This window comes from Episyrphus balteatus, chromosome 3 (assembly GCF_945859705.1).
Source record: "Episyrphus balteatus chromosome 3, idEpiBalt1.1, whole genome shotgun sequence".
Classification (NCBI taxonomy): domain Eukaryota; kingdom Metazoa; phylum Arthropoda; class Insecta; order Diptera; family Syrphidae; genus Episyrphus; species Episyrphus balteatus.
This window is the reverse complement of record NC_079136.1, coordinates 36,480,384-36,498,473: the sequence shown is the minus strand read 5'-3', so window position 1 is coordinate 36,498,473 and position 18,090 is coordinate 36,480,384. Positions and strand designations below refer to the sequence as shown.

The following is an 18,090-nucleotide window of genomic DNA, read 5'->3' as shown; positions in this document are numbered from 1 at the left end:
CCGTTATTAACAGTACCTGTCATAGAACGGTTTTTTTCGTTTCTGAATATCTCGAACAACATTAACCCGATTTAAATGAAAATTTTTATACAAAAGTGTGTAAGTAAAGATAATATTAAAATTTTAGAAAATTTTCAAAAAACGCATTTTTGGTTTTTTAAAAAATATTTCAAAATTTTTTTTTGAAAAATCAATTTTTTGAAAACGGATCAATGAAAAATTTTGAAATTTAGTTTTTATGTGTAAATTAATTATTTCTTCAAAATGGCATACAAACTTTTTTTTTGAAAAATGTTAAAAAATTTTTATATATAAAAAATTGTTTTTTTTAAAAAACGGTTCCTACAATTTTCGAAAATTTTTTTCTAAAAATACCTTTTTATACAAGAAATAAAATGGCATATTTTTTTTTTTTTTAAGATAATTTATAACAGAGTTTAATTAATTATAAAAACAGATTTAATTTTTTTATACTACTTATGAAATTTCTTCAAAATATCAAATTTTAAATTTCTTGAATAAAAAGCTTTAACATTATAGTTACTTTAAGCATAAGAGCAAGTACGTGCGACCCCAGTCGTGCAATTTATTTATATTACAATAAATGACAATAATTAAAATTGAACGACTTTTTCATTGTAGATTTGTATTTGATGTTGTTTTCACATAATTACCGAACAAATTGCACTTCTTGAAAACCAGTCAGTGTCCTGATTGATTAATACGAGTGATTACATTCCAGTCTTCTAAAATTTAACCATTAAAATATAACTACTTTTGCAAAACGTGAAAAGTGAACATTTTCAAACTCATTTTGTTACAATTTTTTTTGACCGCAAATTTCAAAACAAATGTTGAAAATGTTAGAATTTAAGCTTGTTCGAATTAAAGAGATACGTCTTAATAAGGCAAAGTTTATTGAAAGAATAAGAATGTAATGACAAAAAGAATTACATGAAATGATAGATCAAAGAATATTACAATGGAACAAAGAAGAAAGAACAAATATATAAGGGGTATTCACGATCTGGTGCAACAGGCCTAGTAAAAATGTAAAATTTTATTTTTTTACAATAGATCGTGAACGCCCCTCTTCTTATCTATAGTAAATATTGAAGCATGGATGATGTTTTTTTTTCCTCCACCGTTGCTTCTTCTTTATTTACATTTTTTATAATTTAATTCTTTGTTTTGTTCGGGTTAATTAATTTTCACTAATTATTTTACATCAAAAGAAACTAAATTACGGGACATGAGTAGCGACAACCATTATAAACAGAATAAAACAGACAAACTGTTCATCATGGGCGACGCGACGGTGAGCTGCCATATGTCAAAAATAATTTTACTCCATTGTATTTTTATTTTGCAATAGGGTTAGGGTATAGCAAAAGTGCAAGACCATTGTAAAATTTCAATCCAAACATTTTGTTGTTGTAGTGTTGTAAGATTTAACACTTTTGCACTTTTGCAATGATACTAGACCAGTTGCATCGGATCGTGAATACCCCTATAGTATTGCCATAATAACTTAATTTTAACAGAAAAAAGCCTAGTTTTTGGTTTCAAATTATTTTTGTTTTTTTTTTCAAACACAAATGGCGCTAGAAGGAAAAAGTAAAATTCCCACTTTCTCGAGTAATAAATTGTCAATAGCTTTGTTATAAAAATATAAAATGCTCTTGTCATAGAACAAGTTTATTCTTTTATGGTGGCTTTACAGGACAAACAGATGTCAAAATTATACCCAAAATACTGACAAATGTACACTCACGTAAATGCGGCATTACGGTCATTAATATTGTTTTTTTTTAATAAAGGCGTAAATGGCTGTGTTTTCGTGAGAAACTCACTGTGGATAACTTTACCCGATTTATTCAAAAATTTAGTTTAAAAAAAATGCTTTAAAACAATTTGAAAACTGTGTTGGCCCTGGAACGTTTTTCCAATACTAAAATCAGCACTTCCGCTATCTTGCTCTAACTACCCAAAAGCTCTATCGAAAACTCAACTTTTTTGTTACTATACTCATGACATTGTTGAATTGCACTGTTCATTAATCAAAAGAAAGTTAATTTAACCAATTTTCAACAAAACATCTATTCTGGTCAAATGCTTCCCAAATAATGCACATCTAAATGATTATTAATTACGATCTTTACAAGCTGATCGTATGCATCCCAGATTACGTACATCTAAATGCTCATTAATTACGATCTCATTGACGTTTTGTCACATTACATTATTATAACGTTACGCCAATGTATTTACGTTACATTACGTTGCCATTTTTTTAGCTGATCTTACTTTTTTTGTTTACTTTTTATAACCAAAAATTAATGAACTTTATGCTTCAATTCAATTAATAGTTAAATGATTCTTTATATATTAATTATCGCTGCAAACCTTGTCGGTTTTTCCTATCCCGATTGTGGTTGTAATAAACTCAATCGTGATGCACCACAAGTTGATAAAATAGAAAACCACTGTAGTAAATCTAAAGATGAAAATGGATTTTGTCCACAATCATCTGAGGAATCCAAGTTCAATGATATGTCCTTAATTCCTGGTGGACAATACCAAATTGGTACAAATACACCTCATTTTGTAGCCGACAATGAATCGCCCGAACTTGATGTTCAAATCAAAGACTTTTACATGGACAAATATGAAGTCTCAAATCGTAGATTCAGGGAATTCGTTGAAGCTACAAACTATGTAACCGAAACTGAAAAATTCGGTGATAGTTTTGTTTTCAAAAGTTTCCTCTCCAAAAAAATGAGAGAAGAATACAAAGATTTTCGTGTTGCAAGTGCTTTATGGTGGTATAAAGTAAAAGGCACTGATTGGCAACATCCTTATGGACCAGAAAGTGATATCAATGGTTCGATGCAATCTCTTACGTTTATGACTCTTTTTTAAAACTAAGACAATTCTAGGCATCTTAGACCATCCAGTTGTTCATGTAACATGGAATGACGCAGTGGCATTTTGTGCTTGGGAAGGAAAACGCCTTCCAACCGAAGCAGAATGGGAAGTAACCTGTCGAGGTGGAAAGAAACGCAAACTCTTTCCATGGGGATCCAAATTGATGCCAAAAGACAGACATTGGTAAGGAAATTTAAACAATTAAAACAAAATAGAATTTAAATCCGGAATTCTTAGGTTAAATATATGGCAAGGTGAATTCCCAGATGATAATACCAAAGAAGATGGTTACGAAGGAACGTGTCCCGTTGATAGTTATAAGCAAAATATTTTTGATATGTACAACATTGTTGGCAATGTATGGGAATGGACATCCGATTTGTGGGATGAAAACGATAAAAATAATCCCCCAAATCGTGTTAAGAAAGGTGGATCATATCTTTGTCATGAGTCGTATTGTTATAGGTATCGATGCGCAGCTCGTTCGCAAAATACCGAAGACAGCTCAGCGGGTAATTTGGGTTTTAGGTGCGCCAAGAATCTCTGAATGTTTTTTTTTTCAGTTTAATTTAATAAAATTTTGAAATCAATTTGATTGTTGCAATTCTATTTTTAGAAAGACATAAGACCTCGGTATTCGTAGAATGGTTTCAACGGTTTGTTAAAATTATCTTAATTGATGACACGAATAGGCGGTGATCATCGTTGAATCTTCTAATCATGCTTCTGTACCATATTGCATTTGCAATGTCCTTTCGCTCTTACAACTTTTCTTTGCATCTTAAAAGGATGTTCTTGTCTGCTCCAACAACGAGTCCTCCCCTTAAGTGGTTATTCATTAACATAGCTTTGCGTATCACCTTTTCCTTTGTGATTGAAAACCGGTATCAAAATATTAACTATTGTTTTGAGCCAGGTTATAACCTCATTATTGATTTCAGTTATTCAAGAGGCTCCATATCGTCGGTGACGCACGCAAAGTGTATAACTCCATTTTTTTTTGAAAATAAGATTTTGTTGGAATTTGTTAGATATAAGGGAATGCTACAACTCCTCAAACCAGAAATTCCCACTTTATTCATTAATAAAATTATTCATGTTTAAAATGTCATGAAAATAACAATGCAAACATGGAAAATACGAAGTTTTTTTTCTCTTTTACGTTCCTGGGAAAATTGGTAAAATGGAGGTAGACCACGAATCTGCAAAATTGTAGTTTTGAGAAAAACGGCTTCGAAGTTCTGGAAACTCAAGCAATCTTATTGAAACTCATGTAACGGAAATTGATAGTTTAGGTTTTTAGACAACAGATGGAAGAATGGGATCGACGCAGTGAAAAGAGGGACCGGTTGCAAGTAAAATGACGCATTAAAGTGAAAATGTTCAGAAACGCAGATTCGTGGTTTTGACGTCGTGCCGACAATACGATTGTTTAAAAAATCTTCTTCATGTATTTCCATCATTACTATTTCCAAATCCTTGCACATCAAGTCCAAGCTAATCGCGTTTTCGGATCTCTTGTTTTCTTCTTTTTTCCGCCCCAGTCCCAATAGTTTCATCAATATCCTCTCCCTGATTCTAGCATGCAGCGGAGAGATACCGTATTCGTAGTTACATATGGATGTTTCTCAGCTGAAACGAACCAAATAAAAAAAAATAAAGAAATCCAAATCTAGTACTAAAATCTGCGTGCGGTTTGACTCTACTAAGGCCTGTCATTAGTTTGATCCAAAAGTGTTTATATTCAAATTGGCATTTTTCGAAAAAAATTTCACCATAAGAACGTATTTACGTTAACTCGTCATAGCTCCGAATTCACTTTTTGTGACTTGGTTCACTTCAGCTCTTAGCCCTCCATAATGTTCGTCGTTATTTGATTCATCTTGATTATTCAAGTTTTTTGTGAACATTTGCTATAACTTTGTTTCTGTTTATTCGTTTAAAACGTTTTCGTCTCGTTTGGGCGGGTCATCCCGTTCTCCTCCATAATCTTCAAGATCAGCATATTTGTTTTTAATCTTTTCAAATCATAAAGTGAAAATTATATTCCTACATAAAATAAGAGACAAAATTATGAAAACAATTTAAATATGTATTCATTTTCAATTACATTATTATATTTCGGCTCGGTAAAATTCTAAAAACTAACAATTTTATATAACTCACATTATTAAAAAAAAAAAACATTATTCGATAAGAAAAAAAGGAAAGCCGAAATTGAAAAAAAAGGGAGAAAATATTGCTAAATAGCGATAAAAAGATTCAAGTGGGAAAAAAATGTAATCACTAAATGTACAATTTAAAAACGCGATAAGAAAAAAAAAATCGTTTAATGCTATAAAATCGCTTAAACTTCTATTAAGATTCAAATAACAGTGAACCAGATGCATAACTAACACTAGAATCATTCATGTCTCTACATTGACTACTCTGTGCGTATTTTAGAAATTTAAAGCTCATATTGTAGCCTTGTTTCTGCATAACTTTTATACAATTAAGCAATACACCGATTGGATGACGACCACATATGGTATTGCTATATTTGCGAAGATATTCAGTAAAGGTTGTAGGACTTAGGGTCTCAATAATGTCCATGCCCTGAAATGTATATAAAATAGATTTATTAATTTTAAAATAATTAAAAAAAAAACACTGAAATCACCTCTTTGTCTAGTTTCTCGATAGATTTATGAATGGAGCCACATGACTTCTCATAATATGTATAACCGAAACGTTGACCCCAATGGCAGAAATCAGATGAAACAACAAAAAGATTTTGAGGATCATTTAAATATGGAGCAAGAAGATCTCCGTATAAAGCTTCTTGATCTGGATTCAACGAACCCACCAAAATAGGCACAATAGTGAATTGATCTTTGAAACTAAAAAAATATAATTGCTGTTTGAAAATTTCGAAAGATTTGTATATTTAAAAAAAAAACTTACTCTTCCATAACTTTGGCTATGTATGGCAAATGCATTTCAATACTATGCTCATCTTCGTCCGTTTTCATGTCCATCCATGAAAAGTGTCCTGTTTTCTCCAATTGAGCATTTATTTGGGCATCTATTTTGAGATCATACAAAGGTGTTTTGTACTTATTAGCTATTGATAATGCACAGCCACGTAGTCGTACGTGATGTGATGGTCCAAGTATGAATATTCTTTTGCTAGAGAAAAGGATACATTTTGGAAAATATTCAAATAATTTTATTTTATCAACTTACACCACGGCAGGACTAACTTGTCGGTAGGCATAAGCTCCACAAGCACCACAATATGTATACCCTGCATGGCTAAAACTCATACAATTAAAAAAAAAAAATCAAAGTTTATGGATTTTAATAACTCACGGTGCAATTATTGCACGTGCAGGTCCATGTGAAAGCTCAGCAGCTCCAAGCCAATTGTCAAGTTGACGTGATAACTCTGGTTCTTTAAAGAAAACAAATTTAATTTAAAATAAATTATCAACAGAAAATCGCAAGATTTAAGAGTTTCGAAAGTTGAGTACCTAATTAAAATTTGTTTTTGCAAAACATTTCATTCATTCTTGTTTTTGCATAAAGCGAATGATTCAATAATAGTTTCAAGGTCGTCCGATTTAGATTTTTTTTTAACTAACTAATATTTAATTCAAATTTGACGCTCTTCCCGAAAAAAAAGTCGGAAGAAACAACTAAATTTTGCAGATTTTGTATGGAAAATTATAATTTCGAAATTGACCTCTAAATATTTTTTAATCGGACGTAGTCTATGGATGGCTTGACGATTTTTCAATGTTCTTCAAAATAAAAAAAAAAATAACTACAAACTACAGAAAACAGAAGTATTTAAAACGCATTGAAAATGTTTCCGAACAAAAAGTGATGAAGTCATGCATAAATTTGCTTGGCACTTACACTATAAACGGTTTAGCCCTAGCCTTTTTTTCTTCATTTATTGATTTACAACTCAATTACCAATAAATCAATATTTTTATCCTCAACACTCATCAGATAAATTTCTTATCAAAAAACCATTGAATAACAAAAAAAAAAACACTGAATGCAAAAATAATAAAATTGTATAAATGTTGTTGAAATCTGATAACAAATAACATTTTCTTAGGGATACTTTATTGTTTTTTTTGGCAAAGTAGGTTTTTATTGCCAATGAGTAAGATGGTACAAAATTGTTGTGGTGTTTGCCAGAAATGGGACATAAAGGGTGTCCCAAAAGTAATGGTTCCAACGAAATATGCTGATAGAAAAACTTAAGGGTTCTCAGAATTTGGTAACTTGTTCATTCCAAATCCTTACGGTTTTCGAAAAAATCCCTACTTTTTTTTTTTAAATCTTTCACTTAAGCATTCTAATGATTGGGACCTATTAATTAATCAAAATACTTGTTATTTCATACATTATTTTTTATAACTCAATTTTTACTTTCATTCGAGAGCAACACCCCGAAAAATATTTATATGGTGTGATACTGGTTTATTATTTTAAAAACTTGCAGTTTTCAAAAAAGTATAAAAACTCATAAAGTACAATTTCAATTTGCCAAAAGTGTTTTTCAGAGTAAAAAGCAAACAAAAGTAAGCACATTTTCTCGAACTGTTGTTTGATTATTTCTTTTTGAATAAAAACCTCTATTTTTGATATCATTTTATAAAATCTAATCATTCTCGCTGCTGTCTCATTTTTTACTGGAATGAGCAGCTATGAAGTAATTGATGTATTCGGCCCAATAAGAAAAACTATAAGAAAAAGTAGTAGAAAAAACATTTTGAAAAAAGAGGGAAAGAGGAAGTAAAGTATCAAAAATAACCATTTTTGGATAGTTTTTAAAAAGTGGAGAAAAAGCGCATTTGGTGAAATATGACTCTTAAGAGTAGCGAAGGTAAACTTGCATCCGATTTATAAATCTTATAAATTGAATGTAAGAAGGTTCAAATAACAATTTTACTCTATCTTTCTGTTACTAAGCGATGAATTCTCTTGTTTATAACTCATAAGCAAATCGGAAAAACTATGTACATTTTACCTGTTTAATCAGAAGGTATACATTTAACGAAAATACAAAGTTTTCAGAAAAAAATTTCAATTTTGCACTTAAATAAATTTAAAAAAAAAGTGAAACTTAAAAATTATAAAGTAAACAAATATAAATCAAGAAACTATTCTTTAAATTAGAATTGACTTTAACAAAAATTCATAAATCTTCTATCTTGAAATGGATCAACAAAATCAAAATTTTGATAATATCCGGGAAGAATTGAAAAGACTTATTAAACAAAGGTAACTTTTTAAATTATTTCACATATGAAATAAGTATGAATACATTTTTTCCTGTAGCGAAAATCAAAACCCCGACCTTACATTACCAGCTGATGATCAAAAAAACCAAATAGCTACCCATTTTGACAGTAACATTCATCCCGACACAACCACTCCCTACTCAATCGATGAAGGCATTCAAAAAATCCGCTCTGAACTCAAAGAAAGTTGTCAACTATTCCAAACTGCTGGCGAAGCATTTGAATCGATAAATTTCAATTCTTTAAAACATCGAATAAGGGATTTACATTTAACAGCTAGTCAGTCAGAAATGGATGTGGTTATGGAAGAGAAAAATGTTGATCAAAAATTGAACAAACTTACTAATATAATGGGTTATAAGTTTCGACAACATCCAGGTGAATTTGGGGACATACCAGAGTTGAGTAGCTTTTTTAAGGCATGCAGTCAACTTCAACATGGATTGGAAAAACTCAAAAGACATCGCTGTGAAATGGACGAGCTTGGAAATCAAACAAATTTGGCTACAAATGAATCAAGGCAAAGGATAGAAGAGATTCAAAAGATTCTCAAGAAAGACTAAATGATATATTGAAAGAAAGTTCCAATACTAGCGGTCGTTGACTTCTTTTTATATATATTTTTTTAACACTATTAATAGCTGCATTTGGGTAGAATACAGAACAAAGAAAGTATGACAAAAGACTCATCAATTTTTCAGAAAAAAAAATATCAACGTTCTTTACTTCACCCGAGACCAGAATACAAATACAAAATAAATAAAATTGACCTGAAACACCTTATCAGTTGCACCTTTTTCGTTTGTTTATGACTTGATTTGTTTTTTTCTGTGAAAAACCTATCCCCGTTGAAGAGTGCCAGACCAGCAAAGTCTTCATAAGTTGTCTAGGAGGTAGCAGGTACGAAGAAAAAAAAAAGATGAAAAAGCAGAAAAAAAGCCCTCGCCCTAAATTTTATTATTTTATAGACTTACTTGAATCAGAATACCAACTGCCTGCATGTGATGCGTTTCTCGACGTCATTTTTTTGTTCTTTTTTTTTTAATAAACTATTGATTAATTAAGTACTTTAGAAATATTTCGTGATTATACAGAAAGTGGAAAATCTTTTCTTTTTTTCAGTTTTTTTCTTCTTTCTTCAAAGTGTAAAAATTTTCAACACCACAGCACAAACCAATGCCCGACTGAAAACAAAGCAGTTTTCTCTTTCCGTTTGACACTTTGAATAAAAAAAAATGACAGCCAGAAACAAAAAATTCATTGTCAGGGATGCCACTTTTTTAATATTCAAGTAGCGTTCACATTATCCAATATAATGTCCGTCAAACATGTTTGATGGATTTCAAAGTATTTTTTGGTTTGTTTTTTTAAACGACTACAAGTTTATTTTGTTTGTGGAAATTTTCCCATTTTATTTTTCGTCGTATAAATCTTCTGTCAGTTTTTTTAAATAGTGTCAAACCGCCATTCGACAATGAGATTGTTCATTCTTTGCCAGTTTTATACTACGTTTCCACCTGACATTTATGCCATTAGGGGTATTCACGATCCGATGCAACTGGTCTAGTATCATTGCAAAAGTGCAAGATCTTACAACACTACAACAACAAAATATATGGATTGAAATTTTACAATGGTCGTGCACTTTTGCTATACCCTAACCCTATTGCAAAATAAAAATACAATGGAGTAAAATTATTTTTGACAGATGGCAGCTCACCGTCACGTCGCCCATGATAAACAGTTTGTCTTTTTTATTCTGTTTATAATGGTTGTCGCTACTCATGTCCCGTAATTTAGTTTCTAATGATGTAAAACAATTAGTGAAAATTAATTAACCCGAACAAAACAAAGAATTAAATTATAAAAAATGGAAAAAAGAAGAAGCAACGGTGGAGGAAAAAAAAACATCATTCATGCTTCAATATTTACTATAGATAAGAAGAGGGGCGTTCACGATCTATTGTAAAAAAAAAATTTTACATTTTTACTAGGCCTGTTGCACCAGATCGTGAATACCCCTATTATGTTTGTTGCCATAATTTTGGAAAATTTGCACTCAAGTGAAGCGAAACGAAAGTTTTTATACAACGAAAAAATTTGTTTAGTTTTCCATTTTTCATACACAACTTTCATACTTGTATCAAAAAAAAAAAAAAAAAATACAAACCGGAACGCCAAGGGTCAGATGTGGAAAAATTCAAAATTTCGTTGTGCTATTTTTGTATGGAAAATTTCGTTTCGCTTATTTCGGATTTACACGAATGGCAATTTGCCAGTTACTTTGGCACACAACTCTCAAATCCTTTTGCCAAAATATTGGCAAAGAATGAGAATGAAAAAAAAAATATAGCGGAACGTTTATGCAACGAAAATAAAAATGGTAATAAAATGGCAAAAATACTGGCAAATTGCCAGTCGTGTAAATCGGGCATTAGCCTAGTATGCAGCTGAAGCCAAACGAAAAATTGTCAGGTCTCCAAAAGTCAACAGCGAATATTTTAACGAAAAAATACCATCGATATTAGTCAAAGTCAAAATAATAAAAATACAAATAAAAAGTTCAAGAAAAATCATTGGAAAATAATTTTAAAACAAACACTAAAAAATTAAATTTTGTTCATGATTTCGTTGTGATATTTTGTATGGAAAATTTCGTTTCGCTTCAGCTGCGTACTAGGCTTAAAAGAAGAAATACTGGAAATAAAAGGGTCCTGCAAATAGTTTTAAAATTTGTGTGGGGTCTTCAGAACCCATCAGTAGGTGCTTGGATAGTTATAGCCTGTTTTCATTAGAGCCCAAATGAGATAATTTCGCAAATGAGGTCAGTTCAGATTTTAAATTCAATTTTTTTAATATAGAATTTGACATTCGAAATGTGACAATTTGCATAATTATCTCATTTGGGTTCTAGTGAAAACAAGCTATTAGGATGTTAACAACCCCACCCCTCTTAAAAACTTTGGTGATTTTTCTTGATTTGAAACAAATTTTCCTTTCAGCTGCGTATACTAGGCTTTAAAAAATGAGATTCGATTTGTCGTTCTCGCAGATGTCTAAGGCCAGTTGTACAAATATTTAATCCGTGGATCAGCAACTTTTATCTATTGAAGCGAAACGAAATTTTACATACAAAAAAAGATAACGAAATCTTAGACGAAAAATTTCGTTTAGCTTTTCGTTTTTCAGTACGCAGCTCTAGGGAAATTGGAGAGTCTTCACTTATTATTTGTCATTTACTTTTTATTATCCTGTGCATTTTACTTCAAGAGCAGTGTTGACGGTTTTTTTTTTACTTTTTCATTAATTTTTTGGAATTTTTTATTTTGACTTTGACAGAATACTCGATGATATTTTATCGTTAGCATTTTCGTTTTCGACTTTGGAGACTTGAAAATTTTTCGTTTTGCTTCAGCTGCGTACTAGGCTTATGATTTCAAATTGAAAATTTGTACGGAAAATTTTCTCAACAAATCAAAACAGAAATTGCCTAGTGAGTATTCTCCCTTAAATATTTTTACTCCACTTGGAACTACAAAAAGTGGCAACGCTTTTTCAAGATATGTTTGATTTTTTTGAAGAAAATTAAATTAAAACAAAAGAAAAATGTCAAAATAAAAAAATAAACTCAACAAAGGAGAGAAAAACAGTATGAAAGAGAAATTCTAAAAATATTAAATTTGTGCTTGCTGTTGTGTGTGAGTTGAAAATTAAAAGCGAAACTGTTAAGATACCAGACGCGCAGACAGTCCAATTGCATTTTTGTTTTATTTAAAAATATTTTGATGTCAATTGAGTTTTTATTTTCTGTTTTTTTTTGTTGATTTCGACGACTATACGATTCACGCCTAAACGCCCTTAAAATTTTCTAATTATAAATATAGAAGACATTTACCACCTCCTCCCTTGTGGTTGGTTTATTTCTTTTTTTTGTTGTTGTTGAGGTGTTTTTGAGTATGCTACCATACCCAAGATCCCAAGTTAAATTTTTTGTCTAATTAGATCTTGATAACTTTACATCCAAGCTGCAGCTGGTATTCTTCTAGTAATAAAAACGACAACATAATAAAAAAAGGGGGACTCTATTTCGGATTTTTTTATTTGTGGTTTCTCAAGTTTTTTTTTATTGTGAGAAGAAAATAAAATTTAATTAATTAAAAGAAAAACCACAAAACACTGCGTGAGAGCTACTTTTGTAACAATTGAACAAAAGAAGAATAATAAAACTAAAAAAAACTCACGTAAAATCTTGAAATACATAATTGCATTGACAAAATTAAGACAAACAAAAAAAATCTTACAAAAATTAGCCATAAAGCGGCAGTGACTGAATTTTTGTTTATACCGTTAGAAGACGAAGAGTGTTAAAAAGAACATTACTTTTTTTAAGTGCAACAACTCGTTTTTCCATATTTGTTGTAATAAAAGAGTACAATTGGAGCCGCATTGCGACAAGCTAACGGCCCCAATATGCAACACCCTGCAATGCAAACAAATCTAACGGAGTCGCCATTTACAGCGCAAATAATAATGGCAGAAGACGAATCCGGAATGCGGTCGAAATTAAATGGTATGTTTTGATTTATATATTCAATTAAAAATTTTGTTTTAACTACAAAATTAAGTAAAAAGATATTATTCTCATGCAAGAACAAAAGATTTATTAAAATCTTAATTAAAAACCCAGAGAATCTATTTTTATTTATGCAAAAATAATGACATTCAAAAATAAAATAGATTTTCTTAGATTCTTCTTAAATGTTTTCATCCCTTCTGAATTTTTTAAATCCTTTTTTCATTACTGTGGACACTTTGATTTAAGAAACCACACCTAAGTAATAGTTAACTTTGCTAAGCATTTCTTTGAAATAAGTCTGCTTAGAAGATTGAAGGAATATTTTTTTTTAAATAGAAATAAAAACTTACAAAACAAAGGAACTTAATTAAGAAATAAAATATAAAGGAGATTTTTTAGTTGAGGTTACTGAAGAACAGTGTAACTATGCGCTTGAGCAGTTATTTCATACACTCCATTTCAAAATATACCATTTGTTTGTTTCATTTGCAATAAAACATAGTTTATTTAAAGATAATCACAAATTGCTCTTTTTGTATTTTTTTAATTCAGATATTAATGCAAATTTGCCAAAAGTTTAGTCAGAAAAATATACAGTAAAACTCGCTTATCTGAAACCCTTTTCTTATTCCCAAATATTGTATTTCACTTAAACGGGGTTCGTTTAAGTAAAAAACCCGCTTAAGTGAAAGAGAGACTGTCACATTTTGCCGTGTTTCTTAAACGAGTTTTACTGTATTAATGTTTCAAATCGGTAAATGTTGAAGTCGGTCACTATTTACGATAGCGATTAGCTTTAAAACAGATCTTTCCAAGTTTTCAATTTTTCACATTCATACTTTTGGCCTGAGGAGGACGATATTCCATTTTTATAGTCTTATGTCGTTTTCCTTTACTCCAAAGAGAGTACCCTTTTAGTACTTATTTTTGCACTTTTGAAGGTTTTGTGTTCCTTGACGCCGCAAAAGTTTAAAAAAAAATCATTTTTTTTTCTGCGCTGATGGGATATCTTTATTTTACAAATAATCAAACTAATGGTGTGTGTCAATTAGGCTGAAAAACCCGATCAGAAGCATAATGAAAAATATATCAAAAGTAAAACTTATCAACGAACGCTTATTTACTCCAGTCAAAGCTTCATTTGACCTTGCGCACAGAGGCACTGTATATGGGGTATATTTAAAATGCTTAAACCCAATTTCTTACCACCTGATCATTCTTTTTAGTGGAGTTATTCACAAAAATGCATTTTTTGGGATATTTTACTTCTAAGCTAATATCTTTGCTCCAGTTTGTCGTAGACCAAAAAATAAACATACATTCTCTTTCTTATAATATTTTCTATCATTGTATGTAATTTCATTGTATTAAAGTGAGTTACTACAAAATGGCAGCCAGTTAAAGTCAAATTCTAGTTGTTAAAAAACACATTTTCATTTTTATTTCAAAAAAAGCTTATAGGTATTATAGTTAACATTTTTCTGATCTATTTTGTAGCCCTCTTAATTTCCTGCATTTTACAGAAAAAATCAACTCTTTATCACCAAAAATGACCGAGCAATTGATAAATGAACGCACGAAAAACCGGTGCGCGGTGCGAAACCACCCAAAAATATCTTTTTTTTGGGAATAACTCGGCTTCAGAATGTCCTACGACAAAAAATAAAGCTATTAATGGTTCGTTACAACATTTTCTATCGATTTGGTGCACATTATTTCTGGGAAATGAGCCATTGAGCCATGTTTGTCTCTTCACACACATAATAACAAAAAAAATTACTCTCATTATGTTCCATCACTCCAGAAAAAGGAGTACAAATTTAGAGTACTCCTAAATAGCGTGAAGAAACATGACATTAATTTAACATTAGCGCATTAACAAGCCCATACAACATTAAAATAGTTAGTTGCTGTATATGCCTGCGAATGAAAAATCTATTCAAACTATTTCTTAGAAATAGAACTAACAATAGTTTTGGAAAACTTAAATTTTCTCAAAAACTACCTAAAGGATTTTGATGAAAAAATTAAAAATCATTACTAACGGTACTTCCTTATAACCGTTTTTTTATTTCTACATTTTTCCCAAAAGACTAATTCAATTTCAACAAAGTTTGTAATACAAAAGAACTTTTATGAAAATATAAAAAAAAATAGTTTTTTTTTGCATATTAATGCATCTTAATAACAGAAATCAACTTGGATACTTTTTTGGAGCTCTAATTCATTAAAGATATTATTTTATATTTTTTTTATAACATAAAGTTTTAAAAAATGGAACAAATTTCATTGAACATCCAAGAAGTTAAACGCCGTTATCTGTTACTTCTTTAGAATCTGTATCCTCATCATTCGAACCTATCTCCTAGCCCAAAATGCACACCACACAGTAAATATTGTAAATTTTGATGTTGACTTTTGGCAGCAGATACCGTTTTCCAGTCTGTGAAGTTAAACCTGCTTTTTTAGTAGCAAGGAGTGATATCCAATTACCGACGGTCGTCAAAATCATTTTTAACAAGGTTTTTGATTTGAATAAAAAAAATACCTTTTTTTGTTATTAAAAAATGGTCAGCGTATAGGGAAAGTAACAAAAACAAACAATAGACAAACAAGTGGTTTCGTCAAGCCGTTTGTCGGTCTGTGCGTCCATCTTTCTTCAAATTTGGCACAGATGATTTGTGTAGAATTTGAGAATTTGTTTTTATTTTTTAGAACCATTTCCAGTTCTTGTGACACTAAACATACGGAATATTAATATTTCTACCCACTATAAACTTTTAATAAAAAAAATTCATATTTGAAAGCGCTGACGATATGATCTTATAAATCTTTAATAGGCAGATATATGTATAAGAACGACTCGTGCTTTTTATATGACAACAATTTTGATTTCGTTAACGACCAGTGAGCAATCATAATAATGTGACCAATTCAACTAAAAAAAAATTATACCATAAAACGAATGCACTCAAGCAAAACATAAATAGATTTTTTTTTTTAATTAGCTAATCATTCAATAGATTCCAATCAAAACAATAACAAAAAAAAACATGTTTTAGTATTTGTGTAGTTACAATCAAAACGTTTTGTATGTCAATTTATTCCAGTCAAAGGGGCAAGTATGACGTTTGCTCCAAGTGATATGGTATAACACCTCAGATTAGATAACAATAATTATTTCAAAGTGCAAAACTAAGTAATTGGCAGTTACTAAACAAGTAGGTTGTTAAACATTTTGCCGCTTAAACAAAATTAAAAACAATTTTAAATTTTCTTTTTATTGAACTTGTTACTATTTTTATAAGAAAATCGCAAGTAGCAACAAAAAGACTAAAGGCTGTATGCAAATAATAATCATTCCACAGCAGAATAATAAATGTATATACAATCATTTCTAAAGAGAGATTTACTTTTTTTTTATTGCCTTTTTACAGATAAACCAACAACAAACACAATTATAAAACAAATGACAAAAAACCAACTGATGTTGTCGCCGCCGCCAACACAAATGGCGCATGACCTTAATGAGCCAAAAAATTCAGAAAAAATCCCCAGCATTGTGACGACGACGGCAAGAAATACAAATTCAGACAGCAGCAGAATGCCACATTCGCCTGAGAATGGCGACGATGCTATCGACTGTGCTATAGCAGCAGCTGTGCAAAAAGACAATCACCATGAACTTATTTCCGTAGCAAACGGATCACAAGCGACGAAAAACTATGAAAACGGCTGCCTACAATCGTCGACACCTACTTCGGCTTACCACAAAGATGGACACTACTTCCTCAAGCTGCTACAGAGTGAAAAATCTCGTTTGCTAACTATGGCCGACCAAGCGGAGCGTGACATGTGCGTCTTAACAACAAATTCGAGTGCAAACAATGAGATTTCTGACGAGATATTTGGCATCCTACGGTCCGTTTCGGGTAAAACAAAACTTTTGGTATCACAAAAGTTTAAACAATTTGAAGGTTTATGTCATAGTAATTTGAATCCCACACCCGATGAGAAATTCCCAACAACCACTGAAGATTTATTAGGTTTCTGGGACATGGTAAACCTTCAGATCGAGCACATTGACTCATTGTTTAAAGAACTTGACCTTATCAAAGCCAATAATTGGCAACCAACCAAAGATCCCGCCTCTCCGTTTGTGCCAACTGGGTCAAGGGTCTTGAAGAAATCATCTCTTAAGAATAGCAATAACAATAACATTACTCCAATTAAGACATCGCCAAATGCTCTGCTGATGGCACAGAAACGCGATATGCAACGTAAACAGTTGCTTGAGATGAAGCGAAAAAATAAGAGTGCAGCAGCCACAGATAAGGGACCTGTTTCCAGTCCCATTGAAATATATGTTACGGAAAATGTTGTTTGATAATCAAAACACACATACACCCAAATACATGCCACACACATGCACCGCGAAGTACTTTTAGTAGAGGCTGGCACTTGAAACTGATATTACTCATAAATGTTTTTATTTTTTTTTTTTTGAAACAAGACGATATATTCACTTGGTTAACAGCTGCATCTTTTACTTCATACAATTTATTTCGAAATATTTATATTAACTGTTTCAATTTCACAACAATTGAGAATTTAAACAAAAAATTAAAATAATCATAAAAAAATAACTTCTGAGAAGGAAAACAAAATTGTGTATAATATTTTCATCACCGAAGCAAGACTGTTTTTGTTTTCTATTTCTTTTTTTTGTACAAATTATATTAAAATTATTTTACAAACAAAAATTGGCCTTAAATTTTTAACTTTAATTGTTTATTATGCCAAATCGTAACTGATGTGTGTCAATTTTTTTTTTCAATTTTTTTGTAACAATGTGACAATGACGGTATTAATCATGGAAAAAAAATACAAGCAATTCAAAGACTTAAACACTTATAATTAACATTTTTGATATTAATAAAATTTTTGATTCATACAAATATTCATACAAAATTTTTATTGTTTTCTTTGTTTAATGATTGCTCTCAGCTTAAAAAAAAAGGGCATGTTTACGTATACTTTTATATAAAAGATGAAAATTAAGTCAACACATATTTTTCTTTTTTGCAGATATAATCTTTGTTTTCATAAAATCAGTTGATCAAAGTCATGGAGAGTCAAAATTCAAAGTGTGAATTTTGAGAGATTCATGCTCACAAATATTCAGTTTAGTTATCATTTAGTTTATGAACTGGCAGAGAATAAAGTCGTTAATTCGAATTAACCGCCAAACATCAAAAATAGCATTAAATGAAGCCTTAATCG

The 18,090-nt window shown here is 30.7% G+C and overlaps 4 protein-coding genes across 5 annotated transcripts; 3 read left to right on the top strand and 1 right to left on the bottom strand.

Annotated features, from left to right (window-relative positions):
- The first annotated feature begins 2,305 nt into the window (after nt 1–2,305).
- LOC129913803 (formylglycine-generating enzyme) lies at nt 2,306–3,518 on the top strand. Its single transcript, XM_055992667.1, has 3 exons — nt 2,306–2,884; nt 2,940–3,111; nt 3,166–3,518. The coding sequence occupies exons 1-3, from the start codon at nt 2,374–2,376 to the stop codon at nt 3,473–3,475; spliced, it is 993 nt and encodes a 330-aa protein (XP_055848642.1). The 5' UTR covers nt 2,306–2,373; the 3' UTR covers nt 3,476–3,518.
- A 1,481-nt stretch (nt 3,519–4,999) lies between these two features.
- Nucleotides 5,000–9,441, bottom strand: LOC129913805 (protein MEMO1). The gene is made up of 6 exons (XM_055992669.1): nt 9,206–9,441; nt 6,283–6,364; nt 6,157–6,225; nt 5,875–6,099; nt 5,591–5,810; nt 5,000–5,526 (listed from the first exon to the last, which is right to left on the bottom strand). The coding sequence occupies exons 1-6, from the start codon at nt 9,252–9,254 to the stop codon at nt 5,287–5,289; spliced, it is 885 nt and encodes a 294-aa protein (XP_055848644.1). The 5' UTR covers nt 9,255–9,441; the 3' UTR covers nt 5,000–5,286.
- Nucleotides 7,977–9,014, top strand: LOC129913806 (uncharacterized). The gene is made up of 2 exons (XM_055992670.1): nt 7,977–8,211; nt 8,269–9,014. The coding sequence occupies exons 1-2, from the start codon at nt 8,147–8,149 to the stop codon at nt 8,792–8,794; spliced, it is 591 nt and encodes a 196-aa protein (XP_055848645.1). The 5' UTR covers nt 7,977–8,146; the 3' UTR covers nt 8,795–9,014.
- A 2,468-nt stretch (nt 9,442–11,909) lies between the features above and the next one.
- LOC129913802 (disks large-associated protein 1-like) lies at nt 11,910–17,729 on the top strand. Of its 2 annotated transcripts, none has more exons than XM_055992665.1 (2): nt 11,910–12,801; nt 16,245–17,729. In XM_055992665.1, exons 1-2 carry the CDS (start codon nt 12,702–12,704, stop codon nt 17,192–17,194), a joined length of 1,050 nt encoding a protein of 349 aa, XP_055848640.1. In that variant the 5' UTR covers nt 11,910–12,701; the 3' UTR covers nt 17,195–17,729. The 2 variants fall into 2 exon arrangements, with proteins under 2 accessions (XP_055848640.1, XP_055848641.1); XM_055992666.1 differs by lacking the exon at nt 11,910–12,801 and adding an exon at nt 15,923–16,028.
- The last annotated feature ends 361 nt before the right edge of the window (nt 17,730–18,090 follow it).

What these genes read in the sequence shown, in the direction of transcription:
- LOC129913803 (XM_055992667.1), top strand. Translation starts at nt 2,374, where the DNA reads ATGATTCTTTATATATTAATTATCGCTGCAAACCTTGTCGGTTTTTCC. An exon ending in ACCAGAAAGTGATATCAATG is followed by an intron (nt 2,885 to 2,939) that starts GTTCGATGCAAT and finishes AGACAATTCTAG; the next exon opens with GCATCTTAGACCATCCAGTT. An exon ending in ATGCCAAAAGACAGACATTG is followed by an intron (nt 3,112 to 3,165) that starts GTAAGGAAATTT and finishes CGGAATTCTTAG; the next exon opens with GTTAAATATATGGCAAGGTG.
- LOC129913806 (XM_055992670.1), top strand. Translation starts at nt 8,147, where the DNA reads ATGGATCAACAAAATCAAAATTTTGATAATATCCGGGAAGAATTGAAA. An exon ending in AAAAGACTTATTAAACAAAG is followed by an intron (nt 8,212 to 8,268) that starts GTAACTTTTTAA and finishes TTTTTCCTGTAG; the next exon opens with CGAAAATCAAAACCCCGACC.
- LOC129913805 (XM_055992669.1), bottom strand. Translation starts at nt 9,254, where the DNA reads ATGACGTCGAGAAACGCATCACATGCAGGCAGTTGGTATTCTGATTCA. An exon ending in GCACGTGCAATAATTGCACC is followed by an intron (nt 6,226 to 6,282) that starts GTGAGTTATTAA and finishes TATGAGTTTTAG; the next exon opens with CCATGCAGGGTATACATATT. An exon ending in TCGAGAAACTAGACAAAGAG is followed by an intron (nt 5,527 to 5,590) that starts GTGATTTCAGTG and finishes TATACATTTCAG; the next exon opens with GGCATGGACATTATTGAGAC.
- LOC129913802 (XM_055992665.1), top strand. Translation starts at nt 12,702, where the DNA reads ATGCAACACCCTGCAATGCAAACAAATCTAACGGAGTCGCCATTTACA. An exon ending in AATGCGGTCGAAATTAAATG is followed by an intron (nt 12,802 to 16,244) that starts GTATGTTTTGAT and finishes GCCTTTTTACAG; the next exon opens with ATAAACCAACAACAAACACA.